Source organism: Pinus tabuliformis, chromosome 7 (assembly GCF_031772625.1).
Source record: "Pinus tabuliformis cultivar Carrire ecotype Pingquan chromosome 7, CPIR1, whole genome shotgun sequence".
Classification (NCBI taxonomy): Eukaryota; Viridiplantae; Streptophyta; class Pinopsida; order Pinales; family Pinaceae; genus Pinus; species Pinus tabuliformis.
The window spans coordinates 1411988563-1412013386 of NC_142293.1; the positions used below are offsets into that span (position 1 = coordinate 1411988563).

At 37.8% G+C, this 24824-nt stretch overlaps 1 protein-coding gene across 3 annotated transcripts in view; it reads left to right on the top strand.

Annotated features, from left to right (window-relative positions):
* Window positions 1-349: 349 nt before the first annotated feature.
* ATS1 (phospholipid/glycerol acyltransferase family protein) overlaps window positions 350-24824 on the top strand; it is a 249514-nt gene continuing 225039 nt past the window's right edge. Inside the window, exons 1-4 of one of the 3 annotated variants that reach the window (XM_089459840.1) lie at window positions 350-1142; window positions 13103-13200; window positions 20324-20410; window positions 20558-20655. In XM_089459840.1, coding sequence (XP_089315966.1) covers window positions 785-1142; window positions 13103-13200; window positions 20324-20410; window positions 20558-20655 — 641 coding nt within the window. In that variant the 5' untranslated portion in view covers window positions 350-784. The remainder of the gene's footprint in view (window positions 1143-13102; window positions 13201-20323; window positions 20411-20557; window positions 20656-24824) is intronic. The other 2 variants (XM_089459841.1, XM_089459839.1) reach the window with 2 other exon arrangements.

Sequence of the window (24824 nt, forward strand, 5' to 3'; positions counted from 1 at the left end):
AGTCAACAATTACGTGTTTATTTTGAAATAAACACGTATTTGATAGCGAAAAAAAGGGTAAAAAGTGAATACGGTCGTCAATTTTAAAGCCTGGTTGCCATCGTCACGCTGCAACGACCGCCCAATTTTTAACCTCCACATAACGAAAAAGCACACGTAAGGCTGTAGGAGAAGATCTCAGTGCCGTGTATATTTTGAGAATCCCCATAAGTCCACCTCAGCGAAAGCAACGTATTATTCCCTGCGACCCGGAACCTATCGCTTTCCATTTCCGACGTGTCACGTACAGTTGGAAAGCCTCAAAACCTTCTTCAACTCGTCTTAGTACCATTGGTTGAGATTATAGACGGTACATATCCTCTCCCGCAATCAATTCCTCTCACCCACCCAACCAACCAGCCTTATCGGGATTCCAGTGGCAAAAACGGCGGAAACAGAGCATCTTTCGTTTCCTTACCACTTCTGGAATCTGGAATTTGAGCTTCAAGCGCATCCTAAAGGAATCCGTTACCTTTCCAAAGAAAACCTCTGAAGTTCCGCAAATCACTAAGCAGGAGGAACTCCAGGATTTGCTCTGCCATCACATCAATTGTTGAATTCAAAGTATAACCTCAAACTGTTGCTTCAGCAGCAGTGCAAATTAATGAGAGTTTACGAGTTCGATCTCTTTCATGATCTTTTTGCTGTCATTCCTCTCATTATTAGCTTAGGTTTGGATAAGCAGCTAAGTAGGGCTTGGACGAATTAGGGAAGAAGAGTTAGTTTAGTTCAGGTTAGGTTAAAAATGGCGGCTCTTTGTAATGCTGCTGCTGTTCCCACAGCAGCGGCAGCAACAGCGTTCTCCCCGGTAAAATATTTAGGGTTTAATTTATCTTCCGAGATGCCATTACACGGCAGAGCTACTTTGTGTTTCTTGGCGGCTCATCGCCAGTCCAGGGGCTTGGGCTTCCCCCGTTTAAAGTTAAATTCTAGCTCAAGGAACAAGATGAGAATAAAGGCAACGACGGAGCTGGTGGAACACATAGGCAATATTGAGCAAGTTGTGGGTCCTCCTAAAAATTTGGCCGTTGCAGAGCAGCCAGTGAAGACAGACAATGCTGCCGGACACTCCCAGAGGTTTCTGAACGTCAAGACGGAGGAAGGTGGGTTTTCTGATTAACTTCTTAATTCATTCAAAGCGGAGGAAGGTGGGTTTTCTGATTAACTTCTTAATTCATTGCTTGTTTATGCTGCAAATATAATTCTTCAATTGGGATTTTTCTGAAATTATTATTTTTTATTCGATTGTAAATTGAAACAGTTGCTGTAGGGCAATGGTTTTAAATTTAAGTTTCTACTATGTACTTTAAGAAAAATTATGATCACGTCTAAAGACTCGGAATACGTCATTGAGTGTTATGCATAAATTTTCAATATGTTAGTATATTTTTAGGAGACTTTTTATATTAGTATATTTCCCCCTTTTCACAGCCATGTCTCTAATAATTTAATGTTAATTTTTCTTAGGGTTATATTGTTCTTTGCTTTGATAATTGTATTTTATTATTTCCATATTTAAACTCCCCTCATCATTATTCAGATTTACATCATTATTCAACGACATATGCAACTATGTAGAAAGAACAATATCATCATCAATGCAACGAAACATAAAACAAGGAACAATAGAAGAAAAACATTCACATATAGAGACACCAGGATTGGTTGGAGACTAAGGCAAAACCCACTATAGGAAAAACCCTTTCAAATTCTTCTTCTTATTAGATTGTCATTGAATGATTCAGCAAAAGAGAGTACAATGATCCATATCTTCATCCATACAACTATCCAACAAAATCAACTAAACAATATCCATAAGATGAACCCAACCATGCTAATAATCCAAAAACCCTGATTCAAGAACATGTAGTCAACTGTTACTGTTTGTAGTCAACTGCCGAACTCTGCGGTCAAAATGCGAAAACTTTGGTCAATTGAAAAATTCAACCTTTAGGTTCTAATCGCAAGGAAGATGTGTCATGCATGCGGTGGAAAGGCTTTGGTCGAAAATTCTCCATGACATGCTTGTGGCTGCAGTGGAAATTTCTCCATGACATGCCTGCGGTTGAGACCCATGTTAATTTTAGATAACAATGGTATGTTCTATGCTTAAGAGCAATTTACTTCAATTTTTTTCTTCTTATTAGCCCAATATCAATTTTCAGATTAGCAATCACATTAACATTGATAGTAAATGCAGATAAAACATAAACAATAACCAGTAGACTAGCCAAGACAAGAGGACATAGTATTTGGTAGATGCCAGGGAAAAACCCCAATGTGCGGAAAACCCTTTGATCAAATCTTCTTATTATTCTTTAAAAGTTCAGCAGAGAGAGAGTACAATATACAAAATTTAGCCCAGGCACAGTCAAATCTGTTTAGTCAAATTGCAGTCAACAGGATGCCCTAACCAGAAATTCAATGCTGCTCAAATCAGCAGAATTACTCCTCCAAATCAGCTTGGTCAAACCCAGTCAATTCGGCCTCCAAAAACAGTTCGAATGAACCCAAAACAGTGTTGAAGAAATCGGTCAAACTTGGTCAACGCACAGTCAGCTTTGTGGTCAAAGGGCCTGCAGTCAACGCTAGTCAACCTTACACAAATCAATACTGTGCAATCAAATCAACTAAGTCAACTTATCAAGCCTTAGATGCCAAATCAAAACTAATATCAAACTCATAAAAGCTTTTGCCAATATTCTTGTGACAAACTCTTTGGACCAAAATGTCAGGTAGATCTCACATTCAAATGCCAAATTATGACTTCATCTATTGTCATGTCAACAAACTGTTATTAAGCAATATCAAGCCATCCTTATGCCACTAAATAAGAATGCATAAATCAAGAACAAGTCATATAAGTTTCATGCATATACCAAGGATAAGTCAGCACTGTTTATATTTCAACCAATGTGCCAAAACCAATGAAACCAATACAAAATCATTATTGAATACCAATATTAGTTATTGAAAGTCACTATAGCATTCCCATCAAGGCAAATCATTAGTTATCAAATCAAAACCCTAATTTGTTATCATTGTGAATTCAATCAATCCATAAGCTAGAACATATCTATGAACTATCAGTTATCATGTCAAAATTTGAATACTTCTCATCTATACTTCTCATCAACTATTATCAATCACTATCATGTACTAGCTTTAATGATCAAATCAAAATAACATGCTAATATGCATATTCTGGTCCCCTGCAAACACAAGTTTAGCCAAAACATTCACATTCTCTATAGTAAGTCAAATATTCCAACTTCCCTGCTCATAGGACATTCTATTGTCTGCTCCATGTTTGTAGGACTGTCATACTCTAGGTGCACTTTTGATTTCATGTATGAGGCTTCATATTTTGTGACCTATAGGCACAAGTGCACCCTAGGCCTTATTCCATGTGGTTGTGGCTTAGACTAGGACAACCTTCTTTGCCCAGATCAGAACTTGCTGCAGACCAACAACATCAAATATTTGCCTATTTACTTTGACAATAAAGAATCTTATACTTTTAATGCAAATGATATTAGGTGTAGGGATCTTATGAAGAGTTTCTCCCTCTTAATGAGCAACCACTTCAGCCATCATCATTCAAGTCATCAATTTGTTTATCATAATACTGTCATGCATCAACAAGACTGTTAGATCATGAAATCCAACTATATCGGGTTCTACCACATATATTCATCATACCCATAACATGTTAGCATCAACTACTTCATCATCACATATGAACATGCCATCAAATTTCATCAAGAGTTAAAGTCTTATGATTAGGGCAACTGACAGGTTTATCATCATACTTCAAAGATTATAATCACTACATCACTTCTTTACATTTATTCAATCATCAAATTAGGTCATTCAATTTTGCCATATTGTGAGAATTACTAAGCCAAGTTCAACAAGGAGATTCTGAGCAATAATCATATTGTTACACTTCTACCATCATGGTTATCATGCTTATCACAATCATTATCAATAGTATCAAGATCAATGCATCTAGGAGACCCATCATGTCTAAGATGTGAGATGCTTTGCCAAATATCAAGTATACCAATATATGAAAAATCAATGTTTCTATGTAGCTTTACCATGACTTAATAGAATGTAAGATACCTGTCCAATACCAAGTGCACCATCTCATCATAAGTACCGTGAATCAAACTTACTTTCATATGCATGCATGAGCCATTTGTGAGGGTGATATTCATCATACCTTACCAATGTTGCCGCTGAAACATAACATTGAAACAATGTATCATATATACCTTGTAGTATTCAAAGACCTGTGCACCTTGATAATGGTAGCAGGAGCACTGTTAAATTTGGCAACTAGGGCCAAACTTCACATTGGACGGCTCATATGAGGCAGCTCATAGTTTTCTTGGATTCCTCTCTCTGAGAGGTGTAGGATTGATCTAAAGATCATCCCATTCTGACATGTACAAATGAAGTTATTAATTTATTTTGATTATGGGCAAATTGTCAAGGTCAGCCAACAAACTCATGTAGGCTCAGAAGCCCAACAATCACGTCTATTCATCCTCAATGTTTGCCTATAAATACATGATGCCTCCTCCTCATTTGGACACACTTCACTCACTCATCTTCTCTCTCCTACTTTGATTGGGTACGAAAATCAGAAGCTGCTCTCCACACGTGCGAAGGGAAGGAAGGGTTTTCTGTTTCAGCGTTGACCAGATTTGACCAAAAATTTCAGAAGCTGTTTTGACTGCATTGACTTGTTTTTGGTGCGATTTTGGGTGGAGGAATTCTGTTCTAGCAGGCCGCAAATGTGGGCACAAGAACCGAGGCAATCTGACCTCCGGTTTGACAAACGTTGACTATACGAGGGCTGGCGGCATGGTTGAATTTTGTTGACCAGTTTTGACTGGACTTTTTGGACTGTTTTGCGCTGATTAGACTTGCTGTTGTAGGTCGAAATTGATTGGGTTTGACCGAGATGAATGGGGAAGAAATCTACCCTGCTAACCAGCGTTGACTTTCTGGTTAGGGCTTTCTGTTTTTGTTGTTTGACTGATCAGATTTTCACTATAATTGGACAAGTGAATATTATACATTTTACTCTCTCTCTCTCTGTGTTGAACTTTTGAAGAATTTTAAGAAGAATTGATCAAGGGTTTCCCCACATTGGGGTTTGTCCCTGGTTGGTGCCATATCTTGTGTCCTCTTATCTTGGCTAGTCTTCTACTATCACTGTTTATGTTCTATCTGCATTTTACTATCATGTTGATGTGATTGCTAAACTGGATATTGATATTGGGCTAATAAAGAAATTGAGGTAAAATTGCTCTAAGCATAGAACATACCATTGTTATCCTAAATTTAACAAGCACTTTGTCAACTTTTTCATCAGGTGCCTCCTTTCCTTTTTTTTCAGCGCTAATTCTTCTCTTCCTGCACTAGCCATCTTTTTCTGCATCTCAGATGATCCTCAAGAAAGATCCACTTATCACATCTCATCAAGATGTAGAAATTAATGTGTAGATTCAATACTGCTCATGAAATTTACTAAATTACAAGACTTGAAGCTACTCTAGTGATATGCGAAAGTTAATTCACCATCTAGAACACAAATCATAGACATGCAAAAGGAAACATCACACATGCACAAATATTTATCTAGGTGAAAGAAACTGCTCAAAACCCTTTATTGTCTCAGAGAATAAAGAAGAAATACATATGCTTGCTCAAGCTTGAGCACACTTTGCAATTGTATAGTCTATCCCTCTGCTTGAATGACTGACTCTGGCCAACACTTAGCCAATTTTCAAGCCCTCCAAGCTCCTATTTCCTTGCGTTGTTCCTTTGGGAATTAAGCCCCTATTAATTAGGAAATTCCCTCATCTGGATTGCGCAATTCCTTTAGGGTCTTCCTTTGACTGCATGCACCATCTGTACACTTAGGAATAGTCTACAACTGATAGTATACTACCTTGGAATCTTCATCTCAACTGGGTAATTCGACTTCTTTGCATGCATGAGTTAATTTAGGCCAATTTATTAGTTATCTGGTTGATCACTGAGTGTGGTTGAAGTTCCACTACCACAACTTGACCTTCCACTAGTTCCTCCAATAGTTAGAACTAGTTTAACTGAGCATAGCTCAATTTAGCTGAATTAAATTGCTACAATTGAAATTAACTCAACCTAGGCTCTTAAAATTTAGGAACCCACTACACTCAATTGAACTTCATGCCCTAACTCGAACTAAATGAGTTAGAATCCTATATTTTAGGAATCAACTCAAGCAAACTGAAACTCAACTCATTAACTCAAATTGAGTTTTCTTAACTGAGTGGCAAGAGCCATGTCACCTTAGTTAACTCCTCAATTTGTCTGTTGATGTGGAATTTCAAATTTTCTCAATTCAATTAAGGCAAAAATCAAATTGAGACTTTCAACACTCCTTCTCAGCAAGAAAGAGATTATCAACCACCCCTATCCTGCAGATGTGGAATGTACTACATGCAACACCTCGCACTGCTGCTGCTGCCGCTACAAAACCTGCCACTGAGAAGTATCCAAAAAAAATTGAATCAATTGTCTTTGCAACTGTCTACTGGGAAAACTGTGCTGCTACTGACTCTGCTACTGAGCCTCTTGCTTTGTTGTCAACACTCCTCTGCACTCCTCAATATCTGACTGACACTGATCCTCCTTCTACTGAATACTGTGGGCCCCTGTAGCATGGTAATGATCCATGAGGAGAACGCCTCAATGGACCCTACCCAAATTTTTGCAACTCTTGGACTAGGGCTTCACATCACCCCACCTCACACCTGGAGGTATGGCTGCATGTGCTCCCTCTCTGCCCACTTAGCTCGAACTCTCCCCCTGCTGGAGGTCTTTGCTTGAGTGGATGTCTCCACTTTGCCTCCTATCTGCTTCTCCATTTGTAGCTGCTCCACAATTTCCCGAGGCTTCTTCTGAGGTTGCATGTTGAGAGGTAAATCATGCTACCTCTCAACCACCACATCTCTAGTCTCTGCTTTGTTCCTTAAGGCTTTGCATGCATCTTCTACCTCAAGTGCATACAGGTTCTTGGCTCAAACCTCGGTTTGCTTCACCTGTCCCGTGGCTATGTGTCTCAGGAATGCCTTTCCTTTGCTGAAGATCACATCATAACCACAGTCTTCCAAAACTGTAACGAAGACAAGATTCTTCTTTAGACTTGGAACAAACATCACATCCTTGAGTCTGAGAGGAGAGCTTGAATTTCTCTGAAAGGTGACAATACAGATCCCGGTTGCACTGTAAATCCCGTTGTCTCCAAACTCAATGTTCATTTGGAGATCTTTCTCCTTCAAGTCATTGAAAAATTCTCTATTCCCTGTCATATGGAACGAGGCACTGCTGTCCAAGTACCACACCCTTCCCATCACTGTGTTGGCCATGCATGCTATGAGAGTAAACTCAAGCTCGAATCGTGAAGCCAAAGCTTCACTTGCTGTTGCTACTGTAGACTCCTTCTTGCATGCCTTCTTCTGTGGACACTTAGTGGCATAGAGCCCAAATTCACGACAGTGAAAGCACTTGATTTTTGACAAGTCTTTCTTCTTGCCCTCTTGGCTAGAAGTAGCCTCACCTTGGGACTTCTTCCCTTTGGCCTTCCTTCATTTGCTGACTAATGCAAAGTCCTCTTCCCCTTCTTTGGATGAGGTCCCATCTCTGGTATTCCGCCTTATTGCCTCCTGTACCAAGTCGGACCATAGGCGCTCCCAATTTGGCAGTTTCTCCTTCCCATTCACCGAATATTGATAGTTGTGCCAGTTCTTGGGAAGGCCTAGAAGGGCCAGGCCTACCAAATCAGCTTCTGCAACAGTAAAACCAACTCGACCAAGTTCATCATGACATTGTGTGAACCTGCTCAGGTACTGTGGAATGGTCTTGTTCCTCTGCATCTTGATATTTTGCAGATTATCCTTGAGCCCCAATTTCCTGTGGTCACTACTATTCTGGAATAAATCTGTCGGTGCTTGCCGCATTGCATACAAAGTCTATTTCCCATGGAGATTTCAGAGAATATGGTCTCGTACTCCCTCCAATATGATTCTTCTCGCCTTGGCTACACACTTCTTCCATTCTGCTAGATCCTTAGCATCAGATGCTGCTGGTTTCAGAATATCATTATCAATGAATTCCTTCAACCCATTATCCTCGAGTACTACCTCCATGCAACATAATTCTAGCTTCCCTCAAGGGCATACTCGAGCCTTAGTCCATTGAAATCCATCTTCTCAGTCCTGAAGAAAACTCGCAACACTGATCTGCAAGTTCGAATTTCCTGCAATGACAACTTCGAAATCTCTGCTCTACAGTGATTCCAACTCTGGTACCATGTAGATTAATGTGTAGATTCAATACTGCTCATGGAATTTACTAAATCACAAGGCTTGAAGCTACTCTACTAACATGCGAAAGTTAATTCACCATTAAGAACACAAATCATAGACATGCAAAAGGAAACATCACATATGCACAAATATTTATCTAGGGGAAAACAACTGCTCAAAATCCCTTACTATCTATATTGCATTAATCAGAGATTAGAGAAGAAATGCATATGCTTGCTCAAGCTTGAGCACACCCTGCAAGTGTATAGTCTATCCCTCTGCTTGATTGATTGACTTTGGCCAACACTTAGCCAATTTTCAAGCCCTCCTAGCTCCTATTTCCTTGTGCTGCTCATCTGGGAATTAGGCCCCTATTAATTAGGAAATTCCCTCATCCAGATTGCACAATTCCTTTAGGGTTTTCCTCTGATTGCATGCACCATTTGTACACTTCAGAATAGTCTACAACTGGGATCTTCATCTCAATCGGGTAACTCGAATTCTTTGCATGCATGAGTTAATTTAGGTTGATTTATCAGTTATCTGATTGATCACTGAGTGTGGTTGAAGTTCCACTACCATAGCTTGACCTTCCACTAGTTCCTCCAACAATTAGAACTAGTTTAACTGACCATAACTCAATTTAATTGAATTCAATTGCTACAATTGAAATTAACTCAACCTAGGCTCCTAACATATAGGAACCTATTGCACATAATTAAACTTCATGCCCTTAACTCGAATTAACTGAGGTAAACTACTATTTTTTAGGAATCAACTCAAACAGATTGAACCTTAACTTATTAACTCGAATTGACTGTTCTTAACTGAGTGACAAGAGCCATGCCACCCTAGTTAACTCCTCTAAGTTGTCTGCTGATGTGGAATTTCAAATTTTCTCAATTTAATTAAGGCAAAAATCAAATTGAGATTTTCTTGCTTCATTTTCAACACAAGAGGTTAGAGGTATCCAAATATTCAAATATACATGCAGGAAGTATAAGTAATAATCTATGTTGCCAGGAAATGTGGGTTCAGGGACAGGGATGGGGACGGGGACGGGGATGACATTTTTGGAAACAGGGTGCGTGGGTTCGTCGGGTAATATAATAATATTAAATTTTAATAATTATATTTTATAAATTATAAATTTATAAATTATAATTAATAATATATATGAAATTTGAATTTGTATATTTTTTCAACTTTAAACAAGAAAACTTTAATCATTTAAACATGCACATCATTGAACATTCAACATTGACATTGAAATTTCAAAATTTATCACCAAAAAACGGTTCATTGTTTACAAATTAATAAGAATCATGAATCATGATATATGTCCATTGTCATACTACATTCAAAATTTGCCTTAAGGCATCTTCAAACATGAACTAGGAAATTTAAAAATACTAAATAGCTAAAGCCTAAGGAACAATGGCTTCCTTAAAGACCAAAAAACTGAAAATAACAAGTTATTTGACCTTCAATATTATTGCATCCCTTTTTATTAAAAAAGAACTAATAGGTATAAGAACCAAGGCTGCTTGGTAGTGGGGGGACACAATTTTTAGAAGCTTCTAGATCGAGAGCGTTTTTTATACTATATATATTTTGAATCACTACATATAAATTTTGTGGTTTTTTTTAGGCTTGTGGCTACATTAAAGTATAAATTATGGCTGCTGGCAGCATATATTTCACTGCTGTCCCACCAAACACACAAGGCAGCCCAATAAAATAAAGTTTAAAATGTTGAGTCTTTGAGAACTCAGAATACTTTAGGATTTTTGAGCGTACTCCTGAGTTTGTAGGAAACTTGGCTAGTGTATCTTAGTCAGCTGTGTGTGACAAAATCTGTCCCAAGTTTCACCAAAATAGCTGAGTCTAGCATTTACTTAAGTTAAGTAAATGTTGGACTCGCTGCTTTGGCATTAGACATCTTAGTATCTTACAATGTTACATGTAAATTCTTATTTTATGTTTGAATTTTTGAAATAACTTATAAAGTTATAAGTAGCATAAACATGTCATTCATGCATGCCGTATCCTAGTATGTATTTTCAAAATATAGTTTTTTTAATATAGTTTTTTTTATGAAGAACCCAAAGAACCCAACCCAAAGAACCCAAGAACCCATTAAAGGAAAAGAACCCAATTTTTTTTTTTGAAGAACTCGGTTCTTCTGGGAAGAACCCGTACCCGAATCCGGTACTTAGGTGCGGGAACCCAGGACGGGTTCGAGAACCCCATCCCCGGGTGCGGGAACCCGTGCAACATAGGTAATAATCCAAGCAATAAACTCAAACAAGAATAGAATCACAAAGAGGTAACGTAATCTAAAAGGTACTTATCTTTTAACGAGAAGAGATCAACTCCCTCTTGCACCAACCTTCAAGAGTCATGACTGTCCATTCACCATATAACATTGTTTCCTTTAATATACTCATCAACCTCATCAATAACCAAGGCCTAATTGAGACTATCTCATCTAGGGCTACATAAAATCTGTCACAAGTGCTTGAACTTTTTCACATTGATCATGCTTGGGTTTCTAAAGTGCATATCTCCAATTTTTGTCATAATTTAGGGTCCCTCATGATATCCATCAAATCCTAATGCAAGGTTTCCTTCAAACCCTAGTATTCTTTTAGGTCTCCTCCATCTTCTCTTGCTTTCATGAAAGGTGTCTTCTTAGGGGTGATTTTAATGACTTTCTTCAACTCAATTCCGATAGCATGTTAATTTTTCTTAGGGCTATATTGTTCTTTGCTTTGATAATTGAATTTCTTTATTTCCATATTTTAAATCACCCCATAACATCATATCATTATTCAACAACAGATGCAACTATGTAGAAAGAATAATGTGATCATCAATGCAACGGAACATAAAGGACCAATAGAAGAAAAACATTCACACATAGAGACACCAGGATTGGTCGGAGACTCGGGCAAAACTCACTACGGGAAGAACCCTTTCAAATTCTTCTTATTAGATTGTCATTGAATGATTCAGCAAAAGAGAGTACAATGATCCATATTTTCATCCATACATCTATCCGGCAAAATCAACTAAACAATATCCATAAGATGAATCCAACCATGCTAATAATCCAAAAGCCCTGATTCAGGAACCTGTAGTCAATTGTCCCACTGTCTATGGTCAGCTACCGAACTCTGCGGTCAATGAAGGAAAACTTTGGTCAACTGAAAAATTCAACCTTTAGGTTCCAGTCGCAAGGAAGATGTGTCATGCATGCGGCTGAAAGGCTTCGGTCGAAATTTCTCCATGACATGCTTGTCGCTGTAATCGAAATTTCTCCATGACATGCCTACGACTGAGACCCAAAACCCTAAAAACAGAGATGCGAGCTTTGGACCTTGCAATTTCGGACCTGTGCCAACCAATCTCTGCGAACTTGCCTCAGACTTGTGTGAGCCAAACCAAATAAGAGAATAGAAGAATGTCTTATGATCATGTCCAAATGAGGTTGAGGTCACTTGTATTTATAGCCTTCCAAGGGTGTCCAATTTGTTTTAGGGCTGAGACCAAATATGCACATGTGGGCTTTAATTCAAGAATACACTTTCCATTGTCCAAATTGAGCACTTCAATAGTCAAAATTTGTCCTCTCGAAGAGAGGAATCTCATCCCATGGTTGAAATTTGCCATTGAGCTGCCAAATTAACATTTAATTTTAATGGGAATAAACCATAAAAAAACACTTGCATATGGCTGACAATTTTCAACCATCAGTACATGTAAAGTAAGTGAATTTGTTTGTTTTTTTTTTACTAAAACAGAAATGGTTAAGTATATGTTTTAAAAGAGGCTGCAGTTGAACTGGTCAGCGTGATAATATAAAACAGAAGATGTAAGTGAATTTGTTTTGTTTTGTTTTGTTTTTCACTAAAACAGAAATGGTTAAGTATATGTTTCAAAAGGAGCTGCAGTTGAACTGGTCAGCGTGATAATATAAAACAGAAGCTGTCTCTAATAGCAAAATGCAGCATGCTTATCCAGCCATTAGAATCTCAAACATGATGATGACTGGTGCCTTTTTCATAGAAATTCAAAAAGTGGCTGCTAGTTTAGACCGTATAAAAACTCCTAGATACAAAACAGTTTTGCGCATCACATCTGATTACAAACTGGTAAAAGTTAAAACACATGCTTGCTATTTGCTTCATCTCGAGCCAAATTGGTGGGCTGAGATTCTTGTTTTTCCAAGTCCATGTTTCAAGTATCTGATGTTCTGCTTCCTCTTCTCAGAGTTCTGTGGGAGTTTAACATATTCAGATTAGAAGCTGAAGATTGGGAGATTTTACTTAGATTGCAGACCATGTTTCTGAGCATTGAACACTCAGTGTTTAAAACCTGTATTTGTTTTTTTGCTGCACTAAAGTGTCATTACCATTGCATTCTGTGAAACACATTGGTTCTCATTTTCATCTACTTTGGTGATGACAGAGAAAATGGAGATTCAAATCACCCTTATATACTCTTCATCGCGATGCAGGATACTGTGCATTTTTTGAATTTCTGTTTGACATTTGTGATGATTTCCATGACATTCCATTTCCTTTTAATAAGTATATACTTTTTCAGTATGCTAATCCGATTTTTAGTGTTCCCATGTATTAGCATTTTCTCTAACAATGATTTCAGTACTGATGGTGAGCTTTGTGCAGATCTTTTCAGGGGAATTAGAGAGGAAATTGAAGCCAAACGATTACCTGCTAGTGCTGCAGCCTCGATGGAGGAGGTATATCGAAATTATCATGATGCCGTAAGTTGGAGAAACTTTAATGTTCTTGAACTCTAATTTGCTATCAGCATTTTTCTTTTTTGATTTGCTCAATTAGAACCATTGAAGTTGGTTCTCATTTTTCTGTTTGAGTTTAAAACTTTAAACTTTATTCACTTTTTCAAATCAGTAATCAATGATCATGCATGTGCTTCTTTTAAATTTTTTGGAATCCTCTGATGCATCAGTTGGTGGTTTGTTTCTTTTTCTGTGTTCTTTTCAGTATGCTAATAGTAGATATTCTCCCAGCACTCTTGTACCCATTTTTCATTTTATTTCGTACTTTATTTCAGGGGGTTCTTTTTTATAGCAGTAATAGCACGTTGAACAGTGCCTAACATCTCTTCCAAAGTTCCAAGTGTCTTCGCCAATATTCTCATAATCTCCAAATTAGACTATATTTATAGCAATAGGATTGAATGAGAAACAGGATTGACCTTTGGACATTGATGGTGTACTTTGCTTCATGATATTTGGGGTGCACAGTGTATGTTGAAGCCTCATATGGTCTTAAGTGTTGAATTTCCACGACCTTGGGTCTAGGTTAGAGTCTTAAAATCATTGACACTACCAAACCAAGAATCTCAACCATAAACTACTTTGCACAACAGAAATATAAAGCAGTAAATCACATATGCACAAGTATACACATTTTTTAACAAATTGTACAATATGTACAACCCTAATCTTCGTTGTATTAAACCAAATCTGAATAATACAACAGTCTATGGGCTTGTGTAGTTTGCTAATTTTCATTATGCATTAGGCGACTTCTGCATGCCCAAATACTTAGGCTTGTGTAGAAGTACTTGCCCGAGCTACAAACATCAACACTTGCTCTTAGTAAGGGAGATACCTCCTGAAGAGCCACTTGGAACTAGCTGTCCTTCTTGCCCTGGCATATTGTCCTCCTTCAGAGGCCTACTTGTGAAAATTCGAGAATCCCACTCGAATCTACAACTACAGCAACTGATTAAACTTCTGCTATTTGTTAATTACAGAAACAAATTATTAATTGCTTCTTACAACAAATATCAAAGCTAATACAACTGCAACCTTCACTTAATTAATTTATTTGCCCAAAACAAGAACAAAACAATAGAGAAAGATACACACAAGTGACACAATATTTTTTGGACAAAAGTCCCCGGAAAAACCCAATGCGGGAAAACTGGTGCAACAGATTTGAGGGTTTTTATTATTATGCAGAAATATTATGAATACAACTCTAGGATGCCCTCCCAACAATCCAGTTACAGAGAAAATCACTTGGCAAGAAATACTGGTGAGATGACTTCACTCAACATTGCTAATCCTGATTGATTCGGCCGCTGAACTGTGAGTTCCCCAGCTACTTTTGTGCTGCCCCTACATGGGCCCTACGTCAGCCTCTAAGTCACTGTGTGAGAATCGATCTGCCTTCAGAAGCCTTTTCCAGCCCTCCCGACTCAGAAACATCAACTCCTTCAACTAATTCGGACCTCTGCATTGGAAGCTGCTGTGCTGCTCTGCGTGGGGCCTGTGTGAGCCCTTCCTGGCTCTGCGTCACCCTCTCTGCCCTCTGCACTGCCTCCTCTATGTGTCTCTCTGCCTCTCTGCTGAGTATTCTTGGCTCTGGAGAAGATCCTCCAGCCAAAACTCTCTCTGCCCCTCTCTGCAACAACTCACTATCGAAATTCACCTGGCAGTTGCTCTGCTTCAGAAAATCGAACTTCTGAACTCTCTGTGTGTTTTCCAAATGATCCTCAAGCCTCCTTAAATAATCTTCTCGTTGACATTCAACGACCTAGATTAGAGGCTAATCAATGGCTAAGATCATTCTGCGTGATCCTCGTCTTCTTCTAGAAGTTACATCCACAGTTAGATTAATACCCATTAATTATTTTATTTTCCTAAGTTTAGACTTAGGGTCCCATTAAAAATAATTAATTATTTTAATAAAACTATTTTTGGGTGGAATTTCCCAAAACACTTTTTGGGTTCTTTGGAATACATGTGCCCAAGACTCCCTGCAAAATTTGAGACTTAGAGCACATTCGACGCTACCAGAAATCAACACTACTCTCCATGAATGTGCTTCTAGCAGCCTCCAAATGCTTCTATGCTTCCATCAATGTCTGAACAGATTTACTTGTCAACTTGTATAAGCTATTCTCTCTAACCATGCTGGCCACTGATGTGTCTGGGCTAGACTTCTCTGGACGAATGAACACTTGCCCATTCTTGATTTTGACCTCAAATTCTCTATCCTTCATGACTGACACAGAGCAAATTTCTCTTTAGCCATGGTATGAATAACATGTTCTTCGCTTGCAACATCTCTCCCGACTCTAGTTGAAACATAATAGTTCCAACCCCCTCCATTGCATACTTGGCGTCATTACCAAGCTCCACAAACAAATCTAAGTCAATCTCCATCAGACTATTAAATAGCTCCTGTGCCTTTGTCATATGCATGATGCACCACTATCCAGGCACCAAACACTCTTAGTGTTGGTGTTGGTAGATAGGCAAGGGACAAATGAGAAGTCTCTGTCGAATTTTGTTGCAAACTCTTCAAGATGAACCTTCGCTGATGTTGTTGCTTGCTGCAACTTCCCCTACCCACTCTTCCACTCTAGACACTGTGAAGCATAGTGCCTACTCTTGTGGCAATTGAAGCACTTGATTTTACTCAAGTCCCTCTTCTTTCTTCTTTCCTGGTTGAGAGGTTGCCCCCTTACTGTTACCTTTTGAACCATTTACTTTCTTGCTTGTTGATGTTTAACTCGTCCGGAGTCTCTTCCTAGATGTAGTCATACCAAAGCCTTTCCTGATTGGAAGGGTGCCCCTAGGTGCAGATTCCTTGGACAAATGATTACCATGACTTGGGAAGACCATTCAATGCCCCATTCACGAGCTCTGTGTTTTCCACCTTTTCCCTAGTGCTAGGACTGAATGGACAGCTAGTTCCAAGTGGCTCTCTAGGAAGTGCTTTTCTGGCTAAGAGGGAGTTTTGATGTTTGTAGCTAGAGCTGGTACTTCTGCATAGGCCTAAGTGTTTAGGCATGTAGAAGTTGCCTAATAGATTCTTGATCTTTGCAATTAGTTTATTGATTAAAGTAATTTCTTTTATAAGAAAAAAGTGAGTTAATCGAATGAAATGAAAGACACCATTGACTATAATATTACTTTACTTAATTGTTGTGACTAGCTCTTTGACATACCACATTAATATGACTATAGAGCACTCTTTGATGATTATCTCAAGGCTTATGGTCTATATAAGGATGATACAATCTAAAATCTCTCCATTTCTTCCATTTCTTTCCTGACTGATAGGTAAGAAGTAAAACAAGTAAACTATGTCATTTAGTTCCAAGTGGCTCTTTAGGAAGTGCCTTTCTTGCTAAGAGGGAGTTTTGATGTTTGTAGCTGGAGCTGGTACTTCTGCATAGGCGTAAGTGTTTAGGCATGTACAAGTTGCCTAATAGACTCTTAATCTTTGCAATTAGTTTAGTGATTAAAGTAATTTCTTTTATAAGAAAAGAAGTGAGTTAATCGAATGAAATGAAAGACACCAATGACTATAATATTACTTTACTTAATTGTTGTGACTCGCTCTTTGACACACCAAATTAATATGACTATAGAAGCACTCTTTGATGATTATCTCAAGGCTTATAGTCTATATAAGGATGATACAATCTATAATCTCTCCACTTTTACGATTTCTTTCCTGACTGATAGGTAAGAAGTAAAACAAGTAAACTATGTCATTCATCAAATAATGGAAGATATAAAAAAGCTAAGCTCCCTTGTTTTGATATCCAAGCCCTTGTAGACCCTTATGCTGATATTTTTGCATAGGTTAAAGGTCTCCCTCTCACTTGGGTTGTACTACCACCATCTTAGACCTTGAGAGATTTTTTGGGTGGCATGAATTTCTAGAGGCATCCACCTCTACTCACATATTCCTCACCCCCTGCATCAATTGAGAATTAGATAACTTTTAGCTGGAATGTACAAGAAGACAAGGCCTCTCAATGACCTTAGGACATTCTATATACGATATCTATGGTTTCCTTTCGTGACTTGCTGTAATATTTCGAAATAGACATTGATGCCTACTAATTCTCTTTTGAAGCCGTGCTTAGGTTGGGAGGACACCTCATAACTTATCATATGAAACTTTGTATCAAATAAAGGTGAATTACAACACATTTGACAAGGTATTTTATGCCTTAGTTTGACCACTTAAGTAGTGGCACCATTTTTTTTTCCACATAATGATTCCCAAGGAAACCCATTGGGCACTTCCCCTCATTTGAAGGATGGTACATATGGTAAACTGGATTTTTCGGGGCTTAAGTCCAGGTCAAAATCTCGACTACAACTAGCTCACAAAGAGGAATCATGTCACAAAGTGAGATTTGAACCTAGGTGGGGGAGGAAACAACTTTTCCTATTGGCCACTTGAGCTACACCCAATTGATAGAAGTTGCATGATTATATCCTTGACATGAAACCATTTTGCAGATTGATAATCAACCACTTCAGTTCTCGAGCTCACAGTCCAAGAGTTGAGGACCCTGCCATTTGAAGTGGGTTTTATTCTAACAATTTCATTTAAATTTTAAATACAAGAAAAAATTAGCCATCAAGGTTTCTGAATTTTGTAGAAGACTTTTGCTAAGGTTCTCAACATTCTTGATGTTTGATGTGTTGTGAATAAGGAGTGAAAAGATCCGTACTCAACTAATCCTCATTTTGGTCCTATTATGGCAACATTGCAGCAACCCACCATTGTGAATCAAAACCCTTTTCTAGAATATAAAGTAAAATACGACCTGCTATTCATGCTTAATTAACTGTATGTAAACAGGACGAGCTTGCCTATTTCATTGGGAAGCCCATTCTTCTTTTTATGGTACACACTTAGGCATCCATAAGAAATGGCAACACCTTCAGTGATACTCTGTTGTCCTTCCATGCAGAAACAAACAGAAGGTTACATCGAATGATGCTCTCCTTGTGCTGAATTTAATCCTTGCAATCAGAAGCTTGGATTGTACCTGCCATTGCTGGTACCACCAACGTTGGGAATCCATCTTAATTGATTTCACCAATGGTCTATCCACTACACAAAGAAAGCATGCCTATATTTTTGTCATAATTTGCATATTTTCTAAGATTATAGTCATTATTCCTTGTAGCAAATCCATAGATGCAACACAAGTTTTAGATATATTCTTTAAGCATGTATGGAATCAGTTTGGGTAGCTGCTCACTAGGATTTCAAGCTGACATTCCAGAAATTTGAGTAAAATTTGGTTGTCTTTGCAGAAGCTATTGGGTTGTTGGTTCAGGTTTCTCTACTTCCATCCCACCTCAAATTGATGGGCCTTCTCGAGGTTGTCAATAGAACCTGTTACCCCTAATGTCAGCAGGGGTACATATAGATCATTGCTGTATTTTTCACCACCATTGTAAGCCGAAGGTCATAATTCGAAAGCATTGTAACAACCATGTGAGGTCCTGTATTAGGTGTCCTAGACTTTGGTCAGACCATGGCGGTCCCTTGAAGTCCATCTTGGGTTCATTTCATCTTGTATAGGATTTGAGGGCATTATGTGGGCTTGCTTGAGGACTCATGGTCTTATAGGAGTTTGCATTTGTAGGGGTGATTATCAGTATATGGGCCAATTCAACCCATGTCAGGGTGCACCTATGTCTTACCCCATGGTTAGAGTCTATAGAGTTTGTAGGTGGCATTGGCTTTGTTGTAGTATCACTCAGACAATTCTTATGCATGGCAGTCTTAAACAAAGTTAACTTGCTGCTGGAGAGTCAATTAGCTCTTTAAAAATCTAACTAGCCATTGAATATACCTTCAATCAAGAAGTTGAGGAAAGGATTGATAAAGTAGCCCTTATGAAATCAAATAACCAACTCAAAGGCCAAGTCAATTTGTCCCAAGCAAGTCGAATTTGTCATGGACCAAGTCTAGCTACCACTTAGATTTTGGAGAGGGATGTTGGGCAACTATATGCTACTATTCTTCATCTTTGACCATTTCGGGCCATTAGCAAAGAAAATTTTAGGTTAACTTCAGCATTGTGAATCAATTCGGCCTCTTGGTGGGAAAAATGATTTTTATAATGAAATATTTTATAAAAATACTAAGTCTCTAACATGTGGATGGCTAGTAGAAAATATTTTCTAGAGGAGTCCAGCTAGTCGTTAGCTAGCTGTTATCTAGCTACTAAAAATATTTTATAAAAGGCTAGCCTCCTCTCTAGCAAAGGTTGTTGTTGTCTTATGAGATAAGTGCCATCAATAAAGAATTCTCATTTGCAAACCCGCATTCAAATTTTTTTGTACATTGTGTGGGTTGAATTTTACTATCGTTTTTTTTTCTTGATTAATTGTTGTATCTGTTTGTATCTAAGAATTTTTCTAACAAGTAGGATCACACTAAAGCTAACAGATTGAGCAATTGAAGGGATGCATAGTCAAGTGGAGGAGGTAAACTAGGGAGCAATTTCACTTCGTCTCTTTATCTGCAGGTGTCATTCTAGGAATGGTTGGACTATTCTGGTAGGAAGCTTCGACTGGGAAGGGAGCTTGTACTCCATCTCTCACTCAAACTGAATGTTGGAGAACACCACTCTAGGGGCTGCTTTTGGTTGGGTACAAAATGTAAAGGAGTTTTTAAGTCACAAGTGGGGGCGATTTTTTTTGTAGACTGAACCCACCTCCTTGACAAAGTATAATATCAGCTAAGAAGGCATGTGTTTCACAACCCAACAATAGTTGCTGACATGTGGCAATGTATCATAATGTATCTGCAAACTTCTGATCATAACTATGGTGTTTAGGAGACAACCACCACCAATTGATTTCTTTATCAATCTCTCTTTTGATTTGATTAAATTACATTTTTTGGATGCTAGTTACCATAATAATTTATTATTTGAACAGCATATATAGTGTACAACATATGCACAATTCTGCTTCTCTCTTGCATTCTGTGTTATTTGTGCAACTGTTTTCATTGCTGTTTGTGTGCACATATCATGTAATATTGAATATTGTATTGTACTTCACTTGTCATCCTCTACAGGTTCTTTGCAGCGGTGATCCCAATGCAAAAGAAATAGTTGTTTCAAACATGGCAGTAACTTTTGATCGTATTCTCTTGCAATTTGAGGTTTGTTTCTTTCAAGAGGCTCCTATATATAATTGTTTGCATAGTATCGTCATTTTTCAGAGTATATTCCTAAGAAAAAGCATTAAATGCATTGCACCAATTTTTCACATCAAAACATGCAGGTAATTGCTCTTTTTTGATTGTTAGGATCCTTTTACATTTTCTTCCTATCACAAAGCAATACGGGATCCTTTTGATTACTACATGTTTGGACAAAATTACATCCGCCCATTGATTGATTTCAGGTATTTTAGTGATCCTTTAGATGAAGGTTTAAGCTCTTATTTTAGATTAGAATCATATACCTTTTGAACAATACTTTTTGATTATAGTCTAACGAGACTTTTGTTATTATTATTACTTCAAATTGAATTGAACTTTTTTAGTCTTGGAAGTATGATTATTGAAAAGCGTAAAATAAAAATTAGTTGGGAAATGATTTATAATTGGTATAATGGTTCCATGTTTACTTACTGTCAAAGCTAGATAGTGTAGTACTAATTCTATCTTGTTGCAAATGATTTACACGGTAACAATTTTTTATTTTGTTTAATATTATCTTAGTATTCTTTTAATCATAGTAGCAACAAATGGTCCTCTTAGATAAGGAAAGGACACCATTTAAATTCTTTTGCAGCAGGCATTTGTTAGACATTATTTTTTCCTTGGCGTGGTCAATGCCGATGGCACTTTTCAAATTAGTGACTTCAATTTGAAATTTTGAAATATAGCAACATTTATTTGAGAGCTCTGCCATGTAGTGCAGCCACAAATTAGACAGGATGATGTATTTTGTCTTGTAGTCTATCCCATCCGTTAAGGACTTATACATGTGGTCAAAGGAATAACTATTATCAATTATGCATATATGGTTTAATTACTTTATGAATAGGTCATGGGCCAACTCTAAAGTTTGTCATTTTGAGGACATCATTGTAGGAATTTACAGGGTAAGTTCCTGAGATAGAACACCAAAGGGCACTACTCACAAACAGATCACAGATCAATACACTAGTATTTTTGACAGCACCAACTACTTCCAATGGTGGTCCTACATTGTGGATTTGCTTCGAAGTAAAGGTCTTTACAGAATAGCCTCAGGCCAAGAAACTAAACCTAAAGATGAAGATAAGGCAGTCAAATGGGAAAATAGGCAATATCAAGCACATGGGTTGATAGGGATGTCTATTTCTCCAGACCTTAGATTTCATATCGCAGAACTTGATACCCCTAATGAAGCAATGAAACAACTCAATAAAGTTTTTGGAATTAAAAATGAAATTAGAGCCCATCAACTCGAAAATGAGTTGCTTATGTTTGACCCCAATAATTTTTCTTCCATTGAAGATTTTTTGTCCAAGTTCAAGATCCTTAGACTTCTCTTGGAAGGTGTTAAGGTTAAGAAAGAAGATGGTAGCGTTATCTATTCTATTCTTACTAAGTTGGGACTAGCCTACTCTGTGTTTGTTTTCACCTTCCATTCTACTAGAGAAGCCTTTATTTCTCAAGGACAAGACTACAAGTCCCCCTCTTTTGATGCCTTTTGTGATTCTTTAATAAGAGAACAAGAAAAACTCTTACATCTTGGAAACTCTTCTAAGAAAGTCTTAGCTGCTCAGCAACAACCAAATTCAAAGAATTCTTAAACCAACCTACTCTGTGTTTGTTTCCACCTTCCATTCTACTTGAGAAGCCTTTATTAATTATTTCTCAAGGACAAGACTACAAGTCCCCCTCTTTTGATGCCTTTTGTGATTCTTTAATAAGAGAACAAGAAAAACTCTTACATCCTGGAAACTCTTCTAAGAAAGTCTTAGCTGCTTAGCAACAACCAAATTCAAAGAATCCTAAGAAGAAGTATCCTAAAAAGAATGGTCCTAAACCGAACAAGGGTCCTAAGCAATTTCAGTCTCAAAATGAAAAACCAATTCAACAAAATGATAAGGCAAATAAAAACAAAGGAAAGAAAATTGATAGACATTGCAACTTTTGTAATCGAGATGGCCACTTAGAATCCAAATGCTTTAAGAAGATGGAAGCCTTGGAAGCAACAATGAAGAAACATAACATCCATTTGGAGCACTCTTCAACTTCAACTTCATCTTCAGGAATAACACTTTCTTCATGTGGTTGTCAAGCATCGCGCTCTGGTTATGCACTAAATGTATCTTCTTCTTCTCATTCTCATGAGTGGCTCATTGATTCTGGAGCTTCTTATCACATGGCCAAAAACAAAGCCATGTTTTCTTCTTTAAATGATTGTAACACGAAAAATATATATGTTGGTGATGATAGATCTCTTAGTGTTGTAGGGACTGGAACTGTTCATCTAGATAATGGTCAATTTAATGATGTATTTGTGTTCCAACCTTATCCTGCAACCTTCTATTTGTATATCAGATAACTCATTCAGGTGAAGGTAAAACCATTGAATTTTCACCTCACGATGTTGTAATTAAGGACCTAAGAGATCTTAGACAGATTTTAGCTACTGGAATTGCTGATGATTCTATAAGGTTGTATAAGTTTAACAAATTTGGGTCATCAACTCTTCCCTCGGTATTTGTTGCTCATAATGTTGAAGTGAGCAAACTTTGGCATGAGCAATTTGATCACTTAAACTATCACTCCCTTCAAAATCTATGTAAAGAAAATATGGTGACAAGTCTTCCTATGGTATCTTGCAGAGATGGTGTTTCTTCCGGATGTGTACTCGGAAAACATCATCGGGATAGTTTTGAAAAACGTGCCTCTTGGCATGCCTCAGTCCCTTTACAACTTGTGCATAGTGATTTATGTGGTCCACTTCTAGTTGTTTCATTATCTGGCTACAAGTATTTCTTAACTTTCATTGGTGATTTCTCCAGACGCACTTGGGTATACTTCTTAAAACTCAAGAGTGAAGTATTTAACATGTTCTTGGCCTTTAAGGCCTTTGTTGAGAAACAATTTAGACATCAAATTCTTAAGCTAAGATCTGATAATGGCGGAGAATATGTTAACAACAAATTCATCAACTTTTGCACTGAGCATGGAATTCAAATGCAACATACTGTTCCATATACTCCACAACAAAATGGTGTAGCTGAAAGGAAGAATCACACCTTAAAGGAAATGGCTAATTGTATGCTTCAACCTAAAGGACTTAGTCTTAATTTTTGGGCAGAAGCAATTAACTGTGCAAATTACATAGTAAATCGCACTCCTACTAAGGTTTTAAAGAATATCACTCCAGAAGAAGCATGGAGCTCAATTAAACCAGATGTAAGTCACTTTCGTGTTTTTGGAAGTGAAGCATGGGCCCATATTTTACATGAGAAACATAAAGCTTTAGAACCTAAGAGTGAAAAATGTATTTTTGTTGGATACTCTGAAGATGTCAAAGGATATAGACTTCTTTCACCTCAGTCCAAAAATGTTATCATTAGAAGAGATGTAAAGTTTGTTGAAAATATATCGGCCTACAAGCCTAGTTCGGCGGATGTGCCACCTCTCTCTATCCCTTCTACTTCTGAAAATATTTCTTCTTCAGATGATGATAGCAAGGATGACAATCCTCCCCCACCTTCTCAGGATCCTCCTTCAGCTCCTCAGCTTCCAGAATGGGTTCATGCTACTCGGGATGCAGATGCAGCAGGTGCTCCTACAGATCAGCGACGTACACGTTCTCAGTTTGATAGAGCCTCTTCTTTACTGGCTCAAGCTTCAACGAATTATGATCCTGACACCTTGGCAGAAGCTTCAGGCCATCCACATTGGGACACATCTATGAATGAAGAATATCGTTCATTATTGGAAAATGATACATGGGATCCTGTTCCTCTTCCAAAGGGACGAAAACTTGTTAGATGCAAATGGGTTTACAGAACCAAGTTTGGACTAGATGGAAAAGTCGATAAACATAAAGCTCGTCTTGTTGCTAAGGGTTTTTCACAAGTTGAAGGCATTGACTATACTGAAACCTTCTCCCCTGTTGCGAAAATGAACTCTATCCGCCTTGTTCTTTCCCTTGCTGTCTCTTTCAAATGGGAAGTCCATCAGATGGATGTTAAATATGCCTTTTTGCATGGGGACTTGCATGAAGAAATCTATATATAACAATCTCATGGCTTTATACAAATAGACTCTAGCCTTGTATGTCGGCTTAAGAAATCTCTTTATGGTCTCAATCAAGCCCCTCGGACTTGGTATGCCAAAATGGATAGCTTTATTTTAGATACTGGCTTTTCGAGGTGTCATTCTGACAACACTGTCTACACCAAGAAAGTGGGTAAGTCTCTTATCATTCTTGTTCTTTATGTTGATGATCTTATCCTTACTGGTATTGATCCCAACCTTATAAACCATTTGAAGTCCAGCCTTAAAAAGAAGCTTGAAATGACATCTCTAGGACACTTGCATTATTTTCTTGGTC